Below are 20,210 nucleotides of genomic sequence, written 5' to 3'. Positions count from 1 at the left end.
ATTTAGTATCTGCACGTGCTGGATTGATGTAACATATATCAAAACAAAACCATAAAACAATACAGCATTGATATTAACAACTAGTTACGCCACACGTATGCCCACAAAATAAATATACTATGTTCACCAGGTCTTCTCATTGTGCAGCGGAATCATTAATGTATCATCATCTTTTGCTGGCCTCACTCCCTCTTATAATTTTTAAGTTATCAATAAAACATACCAAAATTCACCTGTACTTAAAGGTTAAAACGTTTGATACTTGAACGTTTTCACAATGTAGCCCATACACTGCATACAGTGTAAATGTGGCATTTCATGCAACTTAAAACTGTTTTAAAATACAGTTTGTCAAAAGATTGAGAAGGATATGAACGTATCAGTCATATAAACCCCGGCGGGACGTGGTCAGTCATTAAAAGCACACATTTGTTCTTCTTATTTTGTTTCCCTAAAGTCCCACCCGTGACGCAAATGCGGTTCAGACAGGCGAGAGCAATCGAGCCCTCATCGCAGGCGGCGCAGAGCAATGTTTTCATGCCTGCTGACGACCCGCGGCGGACACTGCCATGGCGCCCGTGATGTCGCTGACGGAGGAGGGAACGTCATAGCGTCGCGCTTTATTTCGCCCCGGTGGAGAGTGCCCTGTGCGTCGCGTGTCCCTGCTTCGAACTGCGTCTAACTCATCTCTGAACCGGCCATGACCGTGGAGCAGAATGTCCTCCAGCAGCATTCTCAGAAGGTGAGCCCACGGAAGCTAAGTTGGCGGCTAGCGAACTTTAGCCCAACTGTACATGTCCATAGTTTTGGGGCTGCGGGTATCTGCGGGGTGTGCTGCAGCGCCCCGCGGGGGAGTGCCTTCTGCGTGCCGTTGTTTTGGGGCTGCGGGACGCGCGGCTGCCCCGGCGAGGCTCGTCGATCGAGCGGCTGTATATTACGACGCAGGCCTGACGACCCTGTAGTGCAACGCGTTAGCTCATGCTGCGCTAGCCGTTAGCCGACGTCAGCTAACGGCGCCGCATCGCAGTAAAGGTCCCGCCGCGGAGTTGTTCGACGACGCCGCGTAATGCGAACGGCGGCCGGCGGTTGACGCGTAGCCGTGTACACGGCGACGTGGCCGCCCGGCGGCAGCGTTCGCGCTCTGAGCTGCGCGGGGTCGCCCGCCCGGGGTAAACAAGGCCGAGTGGCAGGGACACGGTTGACGTCGGCGTCAGCGTCAGCGTCGTCGCCCTGGCTATGTTGTGATGCCCGGGAGCGCGGCGGGAAACCTCGGACTGCGCCGGCGACGCGGTCCGAAGCGCGCGCGCGTGTTTGTGTGCGCGTGCAGGTGTGTGTGTGTGTGCGCGTGCAGGTGCTCCCCGGGTCACGCGTCACACAGCTGACGTGTCTGTGTACAGAAGTGAGGCTCCGCGCGGAGCCTCGCAGCGGGCCCACTGCGCGGTGGTGTTTGGGTCACATTCGATCACAGCTCAGAGGCCGCGCGGGTTGTTGTCGCCTTCCTGCTCCTGGGATGGGATTTGCGGCCACAATCGCATCGCATCGGTTATGCAATGACTCGACTGGCGTTGCTCTACGTGGGTCCGATGTGTGCTCTGCTGGTCGTCATGACAATACATGTTGTCGGGTTTCTCTGTGGCAGAGACCAACCAAACCAAATCCAAGCAGTGCCATTAATATCTGGTGGCATGCATAATAGCCTTTCGTAACGACGCACACTTGAAGGGAGCAGCGTAACCCTAACCCTATTATGTTGTCTGACCTTTGCAAAATGTAACCACGATTTAATAACAGCTACAGGCTGAAGTGAGCTACATTTTTGAGCCATGTAGATTAAGGAAGGCCTCAACATGTGTACAACAAAACCTGTGTTTAGATGCCATGCAGGGTTTATTGATCAGCATGTCTGTCCATTTGACCATCTGTTATCATTTCGTAACCAGGAACAGAACTTGACAACCGATGTCGATTTTGCCCCAAAACTTTACAGTTGTGGTAAGCGGATAGTGAATTGGTGCTCCTTGATATTTCATAGGTTTCATGATTGAAATAATTGATTTCTGGTTACTGTGACAGCACCAAATGATCTGAGTTATTTGGTTATTTGTCCTTGAAGTCTTCAGCATCCAAAGCTGTCCAGGTCTGATATGTTTCGACAGTGCATGGCTGTGTGGTGTGGATTTAGTTATAGTCCCTGTAGTCGTGCTCCGTCATTGGGATGCTTCATGAGTGCGGAATGTAGTGCAGGGCTACATGTAATGACCTGAAATGAGGTTCTGTTGAGGGAATTCAGATCCTGCCTTTGTTTTCAACCCCTCCACATGCACATATAAAAAAAAAAAAAGCCTGTGAGAATTTGAGAGAAGACTCACAAGGAATGCCTCTGTCTGTAAGCTCAAAGTTGTTCCCTCTGCCATGCAGAAAATTCTATGGTGTTATTCACAAGCTGTCACTTAGTGGCTGATGGCCAGCGTGACAAACAGCCGTGCCAGACATGTCACATGGAGATGAGATGCGTGTGTGTGTGTGTGTCTTTGACTGCTTTCGTGATAGCCTTGGCCCAGATCTTTCACAGGTGAAACTTGTCTCTCACCTAACTGACCCTGCCATCCCTACCCCCCTGGCTGGCAAACCTACATCCTTCAATCTCTGACACTAACAAAAAGGCGGTTATCTTTACTTTAACTTGACTCCAGTGGCTTAAACATGCCAAGTACATGAGTTATAATGCTTTGATTCCCCTAGTAGTGGTGGATATCCTACGGGTTCTGTAGCACAGTGCAAAGTTGCAAACATGAGCAACTAAACCTGCTGTGATTATAGCCTTAAGGAAAAAAAATATTTTCATCACAGTAATGTACTGCTATAAATATTGTTCAAAATTGTTTGAAGAACTGAAAGAACAGTGTAAACGAGGTCCTATCATCACATATTTTGAACGTTTCTCTACTAGTTGTATTTTAGATGCTGGGTTTCATTTGAAATAGCCTGGGTTGTCAGGTTGGTACGGCTGGTTGCCTGGGTGGAGATCATTTTCATTTTGAAATGCCATTCAAAAGCCATTAGTGTGGACACAGCCACAGTCAAGAAATTTGAGTCAAAAAAAATATAGGCCAGGTTGAAAAAATGGTTGTGGTCTTACTCATGACCACAGCGTAGTCACAATAATCCAATAAATACTCATGGGCTGGAATGTCAACATGTTGACTGGTGACACGGCTTGTGTGATCCCATTGCAACATGGTATTTATTTTTGTATTTAGTCAGTTTAATGGCTTATTATTTTAGTCCATTGCTTTACGTTGTTAAGAACACACCCCTTGATTAAAGACCATCCATTCCTAATACTGACAAACTGGGTTTGATGTATAATTTATCTGCTATTGCTCCAAAAAAACTTTCTTTTCCTCCTTTCCACTGACTTTGTTAAAAGCGCGTTTGCTTTCAAATGATCACAGAAAAATCGTGTAGCTGATGGTAGGATTGGAGTCAGGTCCCTACACAAGGTACACAACAGCTTCCCCGCTGGGTTGGAAGAGTTGAGTGCTTCAGATAAGCCTGTCACGATAATTACGTTATCGGCATATCGTACGATTCATGAAAATGATCTCGATCATTTCAATTGACCTCGATAATTGCCATTGTGTTTGTTGACATTGCCTGCCACGCTGCTTCAATCCTCTCATCTGCTCTGTGTCGCAGTCGCAGCTCACAAACTGTGTCTAGGCCTGTCGCGATAATTACATATCGACTTTAAACTGATCACAAACAATCGTGTAGCTGATGGTAGGATTGGAGTCAGGTCCCAAACCAGGTACACAACAGTTTTCCCGCTGGGGCTGGAAGAATTGAGTTCTTCAGATAGGCCTGTCACAATATTTACGTTATCGACTTATCGCACGATACATTAAAATGATCTCCATCATTTCTAATGACATCGATAATCGCCATTGTGTTTGTTGACAGGTAGACATGCTGCTTCGATCCTCTCCTCTGCTCTGTGGCACAGGCGCACCTCACAAACTGTGTCAACACTGTGAGATAAGATTTCTCTCAGCAGCATTGCTTTCCTCAAGTTCATTTAGCAAAAATATTGCCTCCGCTGCTTCAGAATTGTATTAAATGTGGCAATTACACGACTCTGTGACGAGGGCTTTTATTTTGACACGACAAGGCACAACGATGGAGCGCTGTAGAACCTTTGGGTCACACGCCCCCCGCGGAGAGGCAGGGAGAGAGACAGTGAGGATGACGGAGTAGTGTAAAAGGGTACCGGTGAAATAAAGTTGTATTTCGGACTCTGGACATTTCTGATGACTCTGGACAAACAGCACGACAGTGATGTGGAGCAATGCACAGTGTGTGCTGTCCTGTGGGAGTGTGACTGTATCAGTCTGATCCCCAGCACAAGCACCTCAAAAGAGGGTCTTTAACATGCAGTATAGGGCTGCAGCTATCGATTGTTTTAGTTATCGATTATTCCACCTATTATTCTATCGATAATCAAGTAATTGGATAAGAAATAATAATAATAACATGTTTTTTGTTGTTGTTGTTTTCTAAGGTTTTTTTTAAGCCTTTTAATGACAGGACAGTATTCAGTGTGAAGGGGGGCGAAAGACTGGGAGGAGATGCGCAGCAGGGGGTCGGAGTCTAACCCATGGCCGCTGCAGGAGGACTCAAGCCCCCACACGTGGGGTATTGGTTAGCTCACTTAATAGCACCAGTTACTTTTGCTTTATTGAGAGGAGCTATAGTAAATAAGAGAGTGGTTTCCTTTTCTCTATAATTTGGTGCAAAAATTAAAGATATGATGACATGAAAAGATGCTTAGGGATTCAACTGTTAGTTTATCACTGCTACATCATGAAACAAGTCATTGTCGCAGGGGAATCTTTGTTGCTTCTCTTCTGAGAAATATCTGACTTTTAAGCCTTAAGATGGCATGAGGGAGAGAAGGGGGGATGAGGCGAGCTTTTCAGGACAGCTCACAGCTAGGCCGGGGCGTTATGGAAACAAATCTTATCTCGTTAATTTTTTTCATATCGATCGATATTGTGTGTGTGTGTGTGTGTGTGTGTGTGTGTGTGTGTGTGTGTGTGTGTGTGTGTGTGTGTGTGTGTGTGTGTGTGTGTGTGTGTGTGTGTGTGTGTGTGTGTGTGTGTGTGTGTGTGTGTGTGTGTGTGTGTGTGTGTGTAAGCCTTTAAAGGTGCATGTGGTTGCAATGAAGAAAAGTGAGCATATCGACATGCTCAGAACTGAGGCTTGCCCTGCGCTTTGATGCAATGTTTCCTGCTGCAGAGAACAGGCGCTCTGATGGCGTGGATTTTGCTGGAATACACAGCAAGGACTTTGCCAGCTTTGCAAGCGTTGGATAGCGTGCTGCATTTGTTGTCCACCAAGACAGCGGATTCACCTTTTTGGAAAGGGGATGTTCTCCAAAATACATCAAGACTTCCCTCTGCACAGTTTGGTTTGCCTGCTGTTCCGCATCCTCGTTATCACTGTTGCTGGACTCTGATGATCCTAGTATTTTGGTGAGGAATGATGCACCCTTGTCCTGTGCTGTGCTGGAGGCTCCACTTTCACTTGCATTGGGCTGCCTCACTTGCTTTTTTGCAGCAAGAACCATGCTTTGTATAGTGCCTTTGAACTTGAAGGCGTCGTCAGCAGGCAAGAACTTAAGTTTTCTAAACCTGGGATCCAGAGCAGCAGCAATACAGTCAGTGTTTGGAGATTCAGGTTGGCACACATTATAGTCCTTGCCATCTTGCTGTGATCTGTTCTGCCACATGAGCCTGGTATGACGTGACTGGTGCAGTCTCAAAAGCTGAATTCTGTGCGGATTTCTTAAGGCGTTGCACTAGCTGTGGAAGTGCAGAGGGTAACATATTGTTGCCCACTCAGAAACACCGTAGCTCCTTCAAATGGCTCAAGGGTCTGGCTCAGTTCCTCTATTAGGCTCCACTGTTCAGGCTTGAGATCAAGGTAGTGGTGTTTTCCTCTCTGAGTCACTGCTGGATCTGAAAGTGCAGCAGTCACCGGCCATCTTTGTTCCAGCAGCCTGGACAGCATATGATTGTATATTGTTCCAAGTACTGTTCCAGCGAGTACTAACGTCTTGCACCAGCATGTGTGCCCATTTGCTGCTGCTTATCCTTTAGTTTGGTGCATGCCAGCTCACTTCTCTTAAAATGTTTGACCATGCATCTTGCAGCAGCCACAAACTTGGCGATAGCTTGGTTTTTCCTTAGAGTGTTTTGCACAGCCAAATTCAGGGTGTGACCTGCACATCGCATGCTTTCCTGCCAAAATATTCACTGCTACTAAGACATCAGCACCATTGCCGTGGACAACAGCTTTAATTTTCTCTGGTGGAATGACGAATTTGGAAATCACATCCTCAGACCATTCTTCAATATTTGCAGCCGTGTGTTTCTCTTCAAGGGTCATTGTTGTCAGGCTGTAGGACTCCATTTCCAAATCCTCCCCAAGAAAGTGACACGTAACCCCCAGATATGCTTCTGTAGCAACACTTGTCCAAATGTCAGTTTGCATGTCAGTCTCCTTAATGGTATTCTTTAACTTGCCTTGGATTTCTTCATACTTTTTCTCTATCATTTTCATGAAGTAGGTTCTTGAAGGAAGTGTGTATCTGGGATTGAGAGTGGAAATCATCTTTTGAAAGCCTTCATCCTCCACGATGGATAACGGGCGCATGTCTTTGACAGTCATGTTCAAAATGCTGTCTGTGAACTCAGCTGCTTGCTCAGTTGAACATGATGCAGCTGGCCGCACAAAGCTGTCCAATCACAAAGTCTGTGATGTACTGAAAAATAGGTGAAATAATAATAATTATAGGTATGCAGTATCATTATTATTACCAGGCAGAAAAAGCCAGTTGAAAGTTGGCAAAGTGTCTCTATAAATGCTAGTAAGAATTGTGTAATTGTGTCAGACAAACATATTCAACAAGCAAAAAAAGACTACAATCAAACTGACTATGTGCATGCAGCTGTTCAATAGTAATACATTTGTTAAGTTTTGTAATCATTTTTGTTTCATAAACAAAATATGTATAATACTGTGTGATCTATAAACTTCCAACACCAACTACAGGGGCTGCATAGTATCAGAAAAGGAGCTCTAAACTATAAAGCTATAAATTATTGTGGAAAGAATATGAATCATGCTATATTAGTAAATATATTAAATCATGCTGCTCAACCCGTCATTGTTTTTTGCACAGTATTTTTCTCCCCTACCTGTCATGAGCTCAGAAATATCGTTTTTTTCAAACACTACTTTGCAGAATAAAGAGAAGTAACCATAAACTTCATCTATTTGATTCTTAAAGGTCATAGACCGAGTTATTTTTGTAAAATTACTTGGACACTTCTTTGTTTGTATTTTAAATTATTTAGCTGTTCTAAATCTAGTACTTAACTGCTGTCCAGTTCCACTTTGCTGCTTTAATGTTTAATTTCTCACCTGTGAGACTAATAAAGGCTTATCCAACCTATTTGAATGAAATTCTGAGGTGTTGCTCTTCTGCTTTAAGATGAGTTTTGGGGAATATGTATGTAAATGTGTATATGAATATTTACTATTTTACTTGTCTGACACAATATCTTGCACCTTTGCATGTGTAAATTAATGTTAACTTACCTCGCGTTGGGTCCGCTCCGTGGAATTGATAAATACATTGGGTGTTTTCTCCTGGGGTGCTGCAGTATTGAGGACGTGCTATTGTTATAAGCTAGGACAACTTTACAATAGAGGCACCGTACCGAGTTTCGTTTTTTAATCATCTCAAAATGATCCCACACTTTTGACACTTTTTGTCGTTTTCTTCAGCTGCTCTCTTCATCCATTTTTCAATCTGCGCCGGCTCGTATGTCTCGTGTCCAAAGCAGGAGCCCGTTGTGCAACACTAATAATTATATGTGCGGATACACATGTGAGCGGTACAATCACCAGGGTACAATGTTAGTTGCATTGATTAAACAAAGCTTCGAGGGAAATAATTTGCCTCAATGATTTTTAGTAATCAAATTATTCAAGGAATCGTTTCAGCCCTAATGCAGTACTTTAGTTCACATTTTGCCCCTGTTGTTGCTTAGATACCCCTGCTGCTGAAAAAAAGGAGGAAACCGGCAGCAACACAAATCGTGAAGAAGAGTGCAGTGATTCACACACGCAATGACCAAAAGGCCTTTAATAAAAGCTCACATGATTCAGCTGCAAAAAATTTAAATATTGTCTTTTATCGCAATAATTCTGGCCTAATAAACCGTCTGACAAAAAGTTATTGTGACAGGCCTAGCTTCAAGTCAGGATACTACAGCAGAAGTAGTTCTGTGCTGATGTCTCTGACTGACCATGTCACTGCTCCGCTGTAAAGGCAGCCACTATTAGCTTGCAAGAATTTGTTTTTTGTTGCTGTGGTTATATTTCTGTGATGACGATGATAAATATTTTATGATATTCATGAAATGTAATTTTGTCCTTCTGAGCTTGCATCTCCAATACTAATTGGAAAATGAGTGTGAAATTCTAATGTTGTAATCCATATGTTTCATATTGTGGCCCCATACATTAGATCATAATGACATTAAAATGAGACATTCCAATTAATTTCCAAGACACAAAACAATTTGAAAATGCTGTGGGGCACAACGTTCTGAGTGTGTCCGTCAAAAGGCTGACACAAACATCCTTTGTGATCAACCCTTTTTATTGTTATTTTTTCTTTGAGAGTTGAGTACTGCAGGTGAACTGGGATATTTGAGGGTGCCGTCCAGATTTGTTCATTTAGTTCTATATTAGTGCAAATGCATACACTGCACAAGAGCAGAGCACAAAACTCTGTGTTATTTGTTTGCTGGTGATGCTGCCTTATGACACGCCATGCTCTCAGGCAAGACTGGTATTCTATGCCTTTTGTGTAGTAGCTCTATCAAGTCCATTAAAAGTCGTTAAAATAGTCCGTGACGCTGACAGTGTAATGAGTTACCATGGATGTCTGTTGTGCAACCAGTCTTTGGTGAATGGAAAGAACCTGCAGTAACAGTAATGAGTCCTGAACCAATGGAGACCCATGTGATGTGACCCTCGTTTCTGTTGCCTGCTGCCCCTGTGAAACCAACTTTACAGTCTGTGTTCCTCCTCTCACTCAAGACTTAAGACTTCTGCATTGGACGCTGACACTAAATGCACTCCCCCGTTATTTATAGTGCATTAGGGGCAATAGGGGCAAAACGTGAACTAAAGTCCTGCATGTTAAAGATCTTTACTTCAGGTGCTTGTGCTGATGTTCAGGCTGACAGTCGCACTCCCACAGGACATCAGACACTGTGCTCAACATCACTGTCGTGCTGTTTTTCCAGATTCGACGTGCGACCAGACCCCGCAGCTAATAAACGACCCACATTTACTGCACTTTGTTTGTTGTAGCATGTGCGCTAAGTGGTAGCTCATGTCAAATCCTGGAATCACCACAAGAAGAAGAAAGAGGTGTCACGCACCATGGTAACAACGACATAGCTTGGCGTTGGGATCGGTAGATGAGGAAGAAATTGTGGTTTTAAACTTGCTTTCAGAAAGGCGATGTAAAAGAAGAGGGTGGTCTGTTTGTCATTTGAACGACAACAGACACATCAGGGGCGGATTCAGTGTCCTAGTGAAAACCTCCCCTCATTCTGCCTCAACAACACTGTCTGGCTCTAACTTTCACTTTTAAACTTTGCGGTGTTAAAAGAGAGATCTCAACAGGGCCATGAATTATTCTCTGTTTTTACCATTTGTGAATATCTGCCTCATTGCCGGATCATATGAGCCTGTACAGGCGGACCGGTTCGAGTTTTGTCTCCAGCTCATCTATATCGCTAATGCGCCAAGTTACAAAAATGAGAGGTGCACGACCTCGCGGAATGGCCTATACGCGCACTGTGCGCCACCGGAAATGACATCAAAATGACGTCAATGCTGCCGTGCGGACGGACCGATGCGTCAAGCATAAATCCACCTTTGTTAACTAAGAGCACCAAAGAGTAACCATGATCAGAGCCTTTGATGCAGCATATTGTTTCACAATTTTTTAATTCAAAACGATGACAAAAATGTAAAATCTAAATTATAATAATGAAAGACTATTTAGGCTTTCCCTTTAGCCCTTTGTGATCCACCTGGCTATAGGTATGTAAGAGCATTATGGTATATTTATTATTGATTTAGCTAGATTGTTGGATTTTCACACTTAAAGTTGTGTTTTCTTGTGGTTGTTTTTTCCTTTTTCTTTCAGCAACCTGAACCTGTTCTTTATTATTTACTCTTTCTGCTCAACCATGCTCTGCTCTGAACTGCTTGTATTCTTCTCTCCTCTTTTGCTTCATTAGCATCAGCAGACTCTACTAAACCAGTTGAGGGAGATCACAGGAACCACAGACGTTCAGCTACTACAGCAGGCTCTGCAGGTACATCGCAATACATATTACAAACACATTACAATAATATCAGAGCTTTAACTTGCATACTGTGTACACGCTGACCCAAATGGAAATTACATTTGAAGGGGCAGTAAGCAATTTTGGAGAAAGCTTGTCCATCACTCAGGTATGTGAGACGGATCTGCTAACCACTTGGCCAAAACCTTTGAGTCATAGCGTCTGTCGCTAGAACGTCTCTTTAGGTCTCAGGGAGTGATGTTTACAAACTGCACACACAGTGTTGGGACGTACGGTCCGCACCATTTTTTTTTGTTCTAAATTTACAGAGCCAGAGACACACAGAGCAGACAGCTTGCTGACCATGAGGAAATATCTGCTGATTTTTACAGAAAGTGGATTGGATTAAAATCGCTTACCACTAATCCACTTTCCTGTGTTCATACCCATCTTAAATTTGCCTCATCAAACACGTTGCTGTTGCAGGTGAGCAATGGAGACCTGGCCGAGGCTGTTGCCTTTCTAACGGAGAAGAATGCCAAGGTTCCTCAGCAAGATGAGACAACTTACTACCAGACGTCCCAGGTGGCCAGCGACAGATATATCAGCGTGGGCAGCCAGGCAGACACAAGTGAGCAGCTCACCTCACAGGGGTGATTTAAAGAATAAAGAAATGCATATGTTTAGTTATCATTTTGAACAAATAGCTAATATAAAGTTTAGATGTTGTGTGTTGAGTGATGGGACTAACATAAAGCATGTCAAAGGAAAAACGTAACACAACTCAATATCTAAAGACAGACTGTTAATAAATAAATAAATATATATATATATATATATATATATAAATATATATAACATTTACATTCCAGCAGACATTATACCAGCAAAGCACAATATAACTTAAAACAAATATATTAGAACAAAATAAAATATAAATACTTTTCTCCCTTGCTGCTCAAAGGGGGAAAGTAGAGAGAGAAGTTTCTCAATTAACTACTGCTGGTTTGCAGTGAATGTCCCGGGCAGATCAGAAGCTATTTTTGCGGGATTCTCTGACATTTTCAATGCTTCCATACTGCCGACATGTTGCAGGTACCGCACTCCACGCTGGCAGATTTTTGATCGCGTCATTAAAACATTGTTCGGTAAAAATGATTTTGTCTTTTCGCTTTGCTTTTTTTGCTTGTTGAACAATTTCGGTGACCAAAGATTCGGTGGACCCCTAGTTGTCAGCCTTTGACTATTAACCCGGTCAGAGTGAGGTGGCTCTCATTTACTCTCCCATCAGTCAACCTCACACTACCTGCAGCTGTTAAGGGGCTTTGGGCTTGTGTTTGACTTGGACCAGCAGAAGTAGAGTGTACTTTCACTAAATGTTTCGACTGATAGCTCGTGTTACCTCCTTTACTTGCAAAACATTTTTTACCCTTGAGGCAACAAGCGTTGTCTCCATCAATTTTGGTGAAATACCGTCAGACTTATGACTGGTTCACTGTTAACTCTGTACCATCGGCACCCAGAGCAGGTCTGCATGTGTGACGGACAGTGAGATCTGTCCCCGCCCCCTGCACAGGCCAGGTTCCCACACAGACTCAGATCTCTCCTCAGGATTGGGAATAGCAAAAAATGATTATAGACAAATACATTAATTTCTTCAATACCGTTAGCAGCACCGATAACGTCAGAACCTATCGATACTACAGTCTTTCATAATTTAGCCCCAGGGCCCGTTTTATACCAGGTTTCGGTGCCCATCCCTATATGTCAGTAACTGTTAGACTTAAAAGAGAACAAATGTGAAAAGGGTTTGGAATACTTACCTGTGTGTGTGTGTGTGCTTGCTTGCGTGTGTGTGTGTGTGCGTGTGTGTGCGCGTGTGTGCGTTCTCGATGCAGATGTCATTGACCTGACTGGGGATGATAAAGATGACCTGCAGAGGGCTATTGCCCTCAGCCTGGAGGAGTCCAGCCGGGCATTTAGGGAGACGGGCATCACAGATGAGGAGCAGGCCATCAGCAGGTTGGCTCAACTGCATTTCTCACTTAAAACAAATCTTCCAAGAAATTAACAACATCTCACCAAACACTTTGAAAAAAGACAACTACAAGCCTTGGGCGAATATCCACACTCACTGCCTGCATTGTCTCCATCTTTGTCCTGGGTGTGAAGATAGTATCTCCTGCCTTCTCTTGTTTTGTAATGCTGAATTGTTGATCTGAAATGGAAAAAATAAGACACTCAATGTCAAGGTCAAATCAGATTATAACATCTAATAGTCAAATGAATTCTGTCGGTTTTCTGTGTGTCAAAAAACAAACTGTTTTTGTGTGTCAACCCATTCAACAGTCTTAAAAGAAAGCAGTTTTGGGGAACTTTGAAAAAATGCTTTTGAAAGTACATTTCACTTGCGGGATGCAACTTCAGTCAGGTGGCGAGCATTGTGACACTGCTTTGTTTTTCGGAACATGATGATACTTGAAATGAAAGAAGTTTAAAAGATAGCTTTTCAATTTTTAGGAAACAGTGAAAATAAACTGCAATGTGGGAACCCATCAGTGACATGGGGTTCTGGAAAACCAGTGTGCACACCCTACTGTAAAAAATATGCGAGAAGTTGAATTATACATAAAGCATCCTGTAGGGATAGCTCTGATAGTGTAAGATTGTGTCGTCTCTCTCTCTCTCTTTATAGAGTTTTGGAGGCCAGCATAGCAGAGAACAAGGCAAGTCTGAAGCGTACCCACACAGAAGTGTGGAGTGATTCACCCAACCCACATGACAGGAAGAGGATAGATAGCTGCCCGGTGGGGCTGAAAAATGTTGGCAATACCTGCTGGTTCAGTGCTGTCATACAGGTGGGTACAAACATGCACATGATGCAATGAAAGGCATTGTTTGAAATTAAATGATTTGTCAAGTCCACAGACTAATCTAACAATTAGTTTTCTGTTTAGTCGATTAATCCTTTGGTTAACTTACCAATAAATTATCTCTTTGAATAAGATATATGGGTCAGAGTAAATGAAGATGTCACGCAACATAAATAAAAGATTTAATGCTGATCGGGTGAAGCAGAGCAAAGTTACAGGCTTTATATGGACATGGTCAGACGTTCCATGTGAGGCTTCTCGCTGTAAAACTCATTAGCAGGAGCGAATTTATGGATCGCAGCACAACTTATCATGAAAAAATACTAGAGCTAAAACGTAGTTTTTGTTTGACGCTGTTTGACACAAATTCCTGCGTCGCTCAACTCCTCCAGCATTTTCCTCCAGGGCAGATGTGCTTTCACTCCAGAAGTGTTGTCTCGCTCCAACCGGGATCACCCCTTTTCCTCATTAACAGCAGTAAATAACAAAGAGAAACTCTTCATTGGTCGTTCGACGCTGCAGCGTTTATCAACAGACAGACTGAAACCTGCGCCACAAATTCACTGCTTCAACAAACTCTGCTTCACCGGACCTCGCCTTGCTCACAGTCACTCGCCCTGAGTCTCTCTCTCTACTGGAAATGGTGTCATAAAGCCTTGGCTTCTTGTCCACTCATGGATTCTGTGTTATAATATGACCTTGGCTAAAATATGCCAAATGATCACTGGATACACCATCACATGGTGGCTGGCTCCTGCCTGTAATGTAAACCCTAACCCTGAGAAGAAGTCACTGCTTGAACCTGATCCTGCAGCACTTACAAGAACAGGAGTAAACAACTTTCTCTTTTCCTAAGAAGATATCCAAATCTTCGCCATTTTTGTGTTCACCGTCCCATACAAACCAGAAAATAAACATCATGACCTTAAGGTTAAAGCAGTTAACCAAGTTGTCGCTGGTGTAAAGTGCAATCAGACATAACTACACAACTATAAGGCCCATTTTCTTACTTTTACCACATACCCTCAGGTTGTTTTCAGTTCTTTCATCACATGATGCAACAGGCGCTGTCAACATGTTATTCCAAGTAATAATAAAACATCTTATTATATTATATTTATACTAGAACTAGAGCTGGCAGAGGCATGTGGTAGACTGGCTTGAGCAGCTTGTGTTCGCCAGAAGGGAAGTCTTAATGTTATTACAGAGAACACAAGCTTTTGATAAAAACATTTATTCTAATTGGGAAAAGTTTGAAAACAGAGAAAAGCAGTATCTTCTGAATATTGTATACACGTACCAAGTATTCTGTTTAAGTATGAAAAATTTAAATCTTATGTAAAGTTCTTGCAACTTCTTTGCTGTAAAGTGTGGAACACTAAACCAAAAGGTCTTCCATAGTGTGCCTATTACTGTGAAAGGCCACTCGACATTAAATTATTCTAGGTTGTTCTCTGACTTAAAACAATGCATGTAGGACAAGGCTGTCTTGTTGTTGGGTGCTGATAATGTGTTTTCATCTCTCTTCAACTTGAAGTCTTTGTTCAATCTGCTGGAGTTCCAGAGGCTCGTGCTCAACTACTCTCCACCAGCCAGGGTCCACGACCTGCCTCGTAACCAGAAGGTGAGACCCCCTACCTCTCCTCACAGAGGACAATGAACAAGCCAAAAAGTCAAAATGGTGATGTCTTTTAATGCTTGCCTTTCCTTTGTGGGTGACTTCACACTGTTTTTTTTATTATAGCTGCCCTTTATAGCCTATCACTGCTAGCAGGGCTCGAGCTCTGGGGGTTTCACCCTCCGAGAGCTGTGAGCGACCATTCAGCAGCTGTGTGATCCGGCCCTTAGGTCACGGTAGCTTAGTATTTTTTCCCTGATAGTTGACTCCCTGCTTATAAGCCATAAGAAGTGCCAGCTGGTGTGAAATGTTAGATAAATCCTTGATATTTCTTCACCAGGACAAGAAAGGAACATCTAGACAGATGGTGTTTTGAATAAGCCTGGAGTTTTTCAAATTGGAGATGCTCAAATTTGTCTCATCACGGTCACTACTACACTGTCAGATCAGTTCTCAGCATGATTTTGTTTGTCCATATTTTCTCTACAGTGTGCTCACTTGGGGCGGCTGTGGCTCAGGATGTAGAGCCGTTTGATCCCAGCTTCTGCCAGTGCACATGCTGTTGTGTCCTTGGGCAAGACACTTAACCCTTACTTGCCTCTGACGGCTCTTCCGACAGTGTATGTATGTGAGAAAAATGCGCGGTAAATAGCAGCGCTATGCAAATGTGTGTGAATGGGTGAATGTGACATTCCTGTAAAGCACTTATCCTATATGACTAGAAAAGCGCTATATAAATACAGTCCAATTAACATTTACCTAAGGGTTAGCAGCTTGCCGCTAATCTGGTCTAAGCTTCAGCTGTGGAAGTGTGGTTTGAGGCATCTCTTCATCTAATGAAGACACGCACAAGAAGTGAAATGTGCGCTGTCATTGGCTGTAGTGCGTCGACACCATTGACTCAGTAGTCGACGCACTCTCTGCACTCACTGCCAGTCACAGCACAGTTCCCACTAAAGGATTTGGGCTCGCCGACATGTCTAGATTCACTTTGATGGTAGTTCACATCGAGTTGAGTGCAGATTTTCAAGATTAGTTTTTTTGTTGGCAAGTGACAGAATTTGTTGGTGAGTGGAAAATCTGCCTAAAAATCATCTAGTGTGAACTTGGAATTAGTCTTGTGAGGTCTGTATGTCATTGTCATAATGCCGCTATGGTGACACTGTAGAACGATGTTTTAGTTCATAGCCTTCACCATGGTCCTCAAATGTGACTCAACCGGTTTTGCAATTAGTTGATATTATAGATTGATAGTCTATTGCGGTATTCTGTAAAGTGAAAATATTTTTTAAACTTCATACACAAACCTCAATGAGAACTAGATGAGCATTTCCTGCGGAAATTCGATCTGTGAATGCCCAGGATCGACTGCCGCGAAGCAGAGCTAAGCACATTTTACTGAGACGGATCATGTGAACCTGGATTCGAAACCAACAGAACAACCAATAGCTGGGAGGCGACAGTGAGACAGATTTTTTCATGTGAAAACAGTGTACGTAGCTCAAAAGCCCTGGGAGGAGATAGCCGCTACGGAAAAATAAGTAGTTTTTGAATAATAAAGATTTGAAGATCTACATGTGTGAATGCTGTGCTTTTCTATTTAAATTATATAGATATAAAATCACTGAAATATGATAGAACTTAGAAAAGTAATAGCCATTGTGTCATGAGTGAGCCGACGTTTGATGTTAAAATGGGGCCTGTAGCAAAAAAATGAGGTAGTAGATAGCTTTCAAAAAAGGGAGAGAAGAATAAGCAAAAGAAGCGCTACAATAAAGATTTGAAGGTCTAGATGTGTGAATCGAAGATCTAGATGAGTTATACATGAGTTACACATAATTATGTGTGAATGGACTCATGCGGGATATCGGGGGTTTAAATGTCATGCGCGCCCATGACGTGAGCTCTGCAGATCCTGCAGGATCCACCTTGCTCAGGGCATTGATGTTGTCATTACCGTGAGGTCGTCCATGGAGGCTCTGATGGGCGGCTGCCTTACTCCAGACTTACTGAGGGGGCCCTGACACTGTCTCTGCTGACTTGAAAGGATGTTCATTGCCAGCGCGAAGAGGGTCACAGAGATGGTGCACCCGGTGATGACTCCTACTTCAAGTTGGTGCCAGTCCAAAGTCAGCTGGCTGGAGGACACCCGCAGGCTGAACTTGCTGTAGTAGTCGAAGATTAGATCTTTCAGCTTCTGCGGTACATGGTGTCTTTTAAGTGCGACTTCAACAAGTTTGTGGGGTAATGAGCCATAGGCCTTCGTCAGGTCTAGCCACAGTACAGCTAGGTCCCCTCTGCCATCTCTTGCCTCCCTGATGAGCTGAGTCACCAGGCCTGTGTTTAGACAGCCAGGAACCTTCTGGTATGCTGCCCTTCTGCACTGACATATCTATGTAGTTGTTACTGAGCAGGAAGTCAGAGAGTCTCTTGGCCACGACACTGAAGAAGATCTTGCTCTCTAGGCTGAGCAGGGAGATGACCCGATATTGGTCTATATTCTCGGAATTCCCCTCCCCTTAGTGGTGGGACGTGATTAAAAAAATGTATCTAATTAATTAGTGGCTTTGTAATTAATTAATCTCGATTAATCGCATTTTGATTGAGTAGCAATATTTGACACAAAAAGCAAAGTTTTTCAATTCAAATAAAATTTTGGTTGACAACTGAATCAATGAATAGACATATGAACTTAAACAACAACATTTTTTAATTTCCTTTTAAACTGAAGCACTTTCAATGTCTTGAAAACACATTTATTATTTTTTTTTTTCAAGTAAATTCCAGAACAGGGGAAACCCTGACCATTGAAAAGGGTAACCCTTTAATGTAGGATGAGTCCTCTTCAGAGACCTCCATGTTGCGGTCCAGGTGGCGTATAACAGGTAACACCACAGAACATGAGGAATAAGTCACAAATCTGCAGTCAGTAATTCAAGAAAGTGATTTTTAATTATTTTACCAATTAGCAGAAGCTTTTCAAAAGGGGCCGGTAACTACTAAATCCCATTAATAAGATAGTCCTGTTTACCTGCATGGTTCAAGGACGGCCACCAGCTTCTCCAGTTTTAGCAACTCTGCTGTAGTCAACATAGCTAGTTTGTGCCTCTGTCTGCCAAGAGTAGCCTTCACAGCCTCTTGGTCCTTAAGGAGACATGAGATCATACACAGCATTGAATTTTACCTTGTGGAAACATCCTGTATCAGTGGCTCTTGTTCTTGCCCAAGTGCTGTTTGCACCTGGTGTTGTCCCTCAGTATTGGCTGGGCTATGTTTAATGTGACCCACTATCTTGCGACACTTTGCCAAAACATCACTAAACCCACAGTTGTCAAGCCAAACAGTGATTGTTCTCTGCAAAATGTGAGCAACACAAGACGTGCTGGAATGGGAGCTGTCTTGCTGCAGCCATCATAGTTCGGGCGCAGTCTGTTCCACTTGTGGTGACCTTTTGTTCAATTCCCCAGGCCTCTGCCATAGAAATAAACTGCTCAGGGCAGTTTACAGCATAGTGTCTGGTGTTTGTCTTTTGCACAGTTAAGACGAGAGACTGAAGATGCCATTCCCTGTCGGTGATGATAATAGTGTGTGCAGTCACAACAACGTAATTAGAATTGCTTACCGAGGTCCAATGATCCCCAGTCAGAGCGACACATTCGGCTTTCTTCAATAAAAACCTCTTTGGTCTGCTTTTCGTTGTCATAAACCTGCTTGATTTTGTTTGAAGTTGTCTTTCTGCACTGCAGTTCGTAACTGGGTCAGACGACGCTATTTGTAGCACCTTTTTCAACCCCTTATCCTGTACCGTGGAAAGTGGGCTACTGTTGTTGATTGTGTTAATCTGACCAGGAGCACAGGAACCTGCCCTTCATGCAGGAGCTAAGGCACCTCTTCTCCCTCATGGTGGGGTCCAAGAGGAAATATGTGGATCCATCACGAGCAGTGGACATCCTCAAAGATGCCTTCAAGTCCAGCGAGTCACAGCAGGTAAGACTCTCTTTTTTTTAAATCTATTGTTCAGAGAGGTAGGTTTGGTGATTTCTCATGGCTTTGTTATTATCTTTTATGTTCTGTTTTGGCCCGCCATGGCGTTTGACAAGCTCATGCTTATTCTCCTCTTGTTATGAAAGTGCAGTAAAATCCTAACAGTAATGACAAGGACACTTACATTTTATTGCAGCTACAAAGTACATAATCCAGGGTTTCCTCTACGTTCATATTGCCCGCTGAAATCAGAATTCTATGAAATGTCATAAAGTTGCAATTACACGCCTCTGCAAGGGCTTTTATTTTAACATGACAAAAAACAACGACGGATCGCTGTAGACTCCATGGGCGACACGCCCCCAAGGAGAGTGCTACCAGGTACCCGTGAAAAAAGTTACATTTCACTTCTGCTTAAAGAGCCCATCAACGTAATGTAACGGCGCCTGTTACGTGCTAGTGCTTACCATGCATGCTATCGGCCAGAGTGAAAACATGGGCTGAGTTAAACGGTTAAAAAGTCTACCTGTACTCTAACAGAGAAAGTGGCGACAAGTGCAGTAAATGCAAGGCGTTTATTAGACTATCCATATACAACTCAATGTGCATTGAGTTGCATATGGATCGTCACTGCAAATTAATACTATTATTTACTGTCAAGCAGTTTGAAGAGTAGTGTTTTTATTATTTAGAAATTTTATGTTAGAATGTTGTTATATAAGAGTTATATAAGAATGTTAAATATAATACTATATTGTTAACGTAATGTAATTTTCACATAACATCAATTTATTTTTGGCCTGTGGCCTTCCATCCCGATAAAATGTTGGCCCTTCATAGGAAAGAATTTGTTTCAGTCAATTTAACGGTATAATGTCAGACTGAAACAGAAAATGAAGAATTAAGAGTGCTGACGTTGTTTCAAAGACATCTGTGCATTGTGTAGAGATATCAACTGAAGTTTGCATGATAAACAGTGCTGTCTCAAAATATCATTTTTGAACCGCATGAGGCATTAGTGAGTCACCGTAGCCAATCTGCCCTTAGTCCAACATGGGTGAGGAAGAAATGGGCTATAAACCTGTGCTCCAGCCGTCCTCCCTCAAGCTCAACTGTTGATGCTGCAACTCTACCTCTTGTTGCTCGTTCTTGAAACCTGGTGCCTGTGACACTGTTCAGACCTGATTTTAACATCCGTCCTGAGTGATCCGATCACAAGTGGACATATGGTTTTAGTTTAGTTTTAAAACTTGCGCACGTACAACCCACACGCGTGCGTATAATACAAGAGAG

At 43.1% G+C, this 20,210-nt stretch overlaps 1 protein-coding gene across 4 annotated transcripts in view; it reads left to right on the top strand.

The window, feature by feature from the left end:
* Window positions 1-503: 503 nt before the first annotated feature.
* Window positions 504-20,210, top strand: part of usp25 (ubiquitin specific peptidase 25) — a 47,429-nt gene continuing 27,722 nt past the window's right edge. For 2 of the 4 annotated variants that reach the window (XM_035625054.2, XM_035625053.2), the window contains exons 1-7: window positions 504-742; window positions 10,395-10,472; window positions 10,929-11,073; window positions 12,341-12,464; window positions 13,138-13,300; window positions 14,853-14,939; window positions 18,783-18,920. In XM_035625054.2, coding sequence (XP_035480947.2) covers window positions 701-742; window positions 10,395-10,472; window positions 10,929-11,073; window positions 12,341-12,464; window positions 13,138-13,300; window positions 14,853-14,939; window positions 18,783-18,920 — 777 coding nt within the window. In that variant the 5' untranslated portion in view covers window positions 504-700. The remainder of the gene's footprint in view (window positions 743-10,394; window positions 10,473-10,928; window positions 11,074-12,340; window positions 12,465-13,137; window positions 13,301-14,852; window positions 14,940-18,782; window positions 18,921-20,210) is intronic. The other 2 variants (XM_035625055.2, XM_035625056.2) reach the window with 2 other exon arrangements.

Source organism: Scophthalmus maximus, chromosome 2, assembly GCF_022379125.1.
Source record: "Scophthalmus maximus strain ysfricsl-2021 chromosome 2, ASM2237912v1, whole genome shotgun sequence".
Lineage (NCBI taxonomy): Eukaryota > Metazoa > Chordata > Actinopteri > Pleuronectiformes > Scophthalmidae > Scophthalmus > Scophthalmus maximus.
This window is presented reverse-complemented; position numbering and strand designations above follow the sequence as displayed.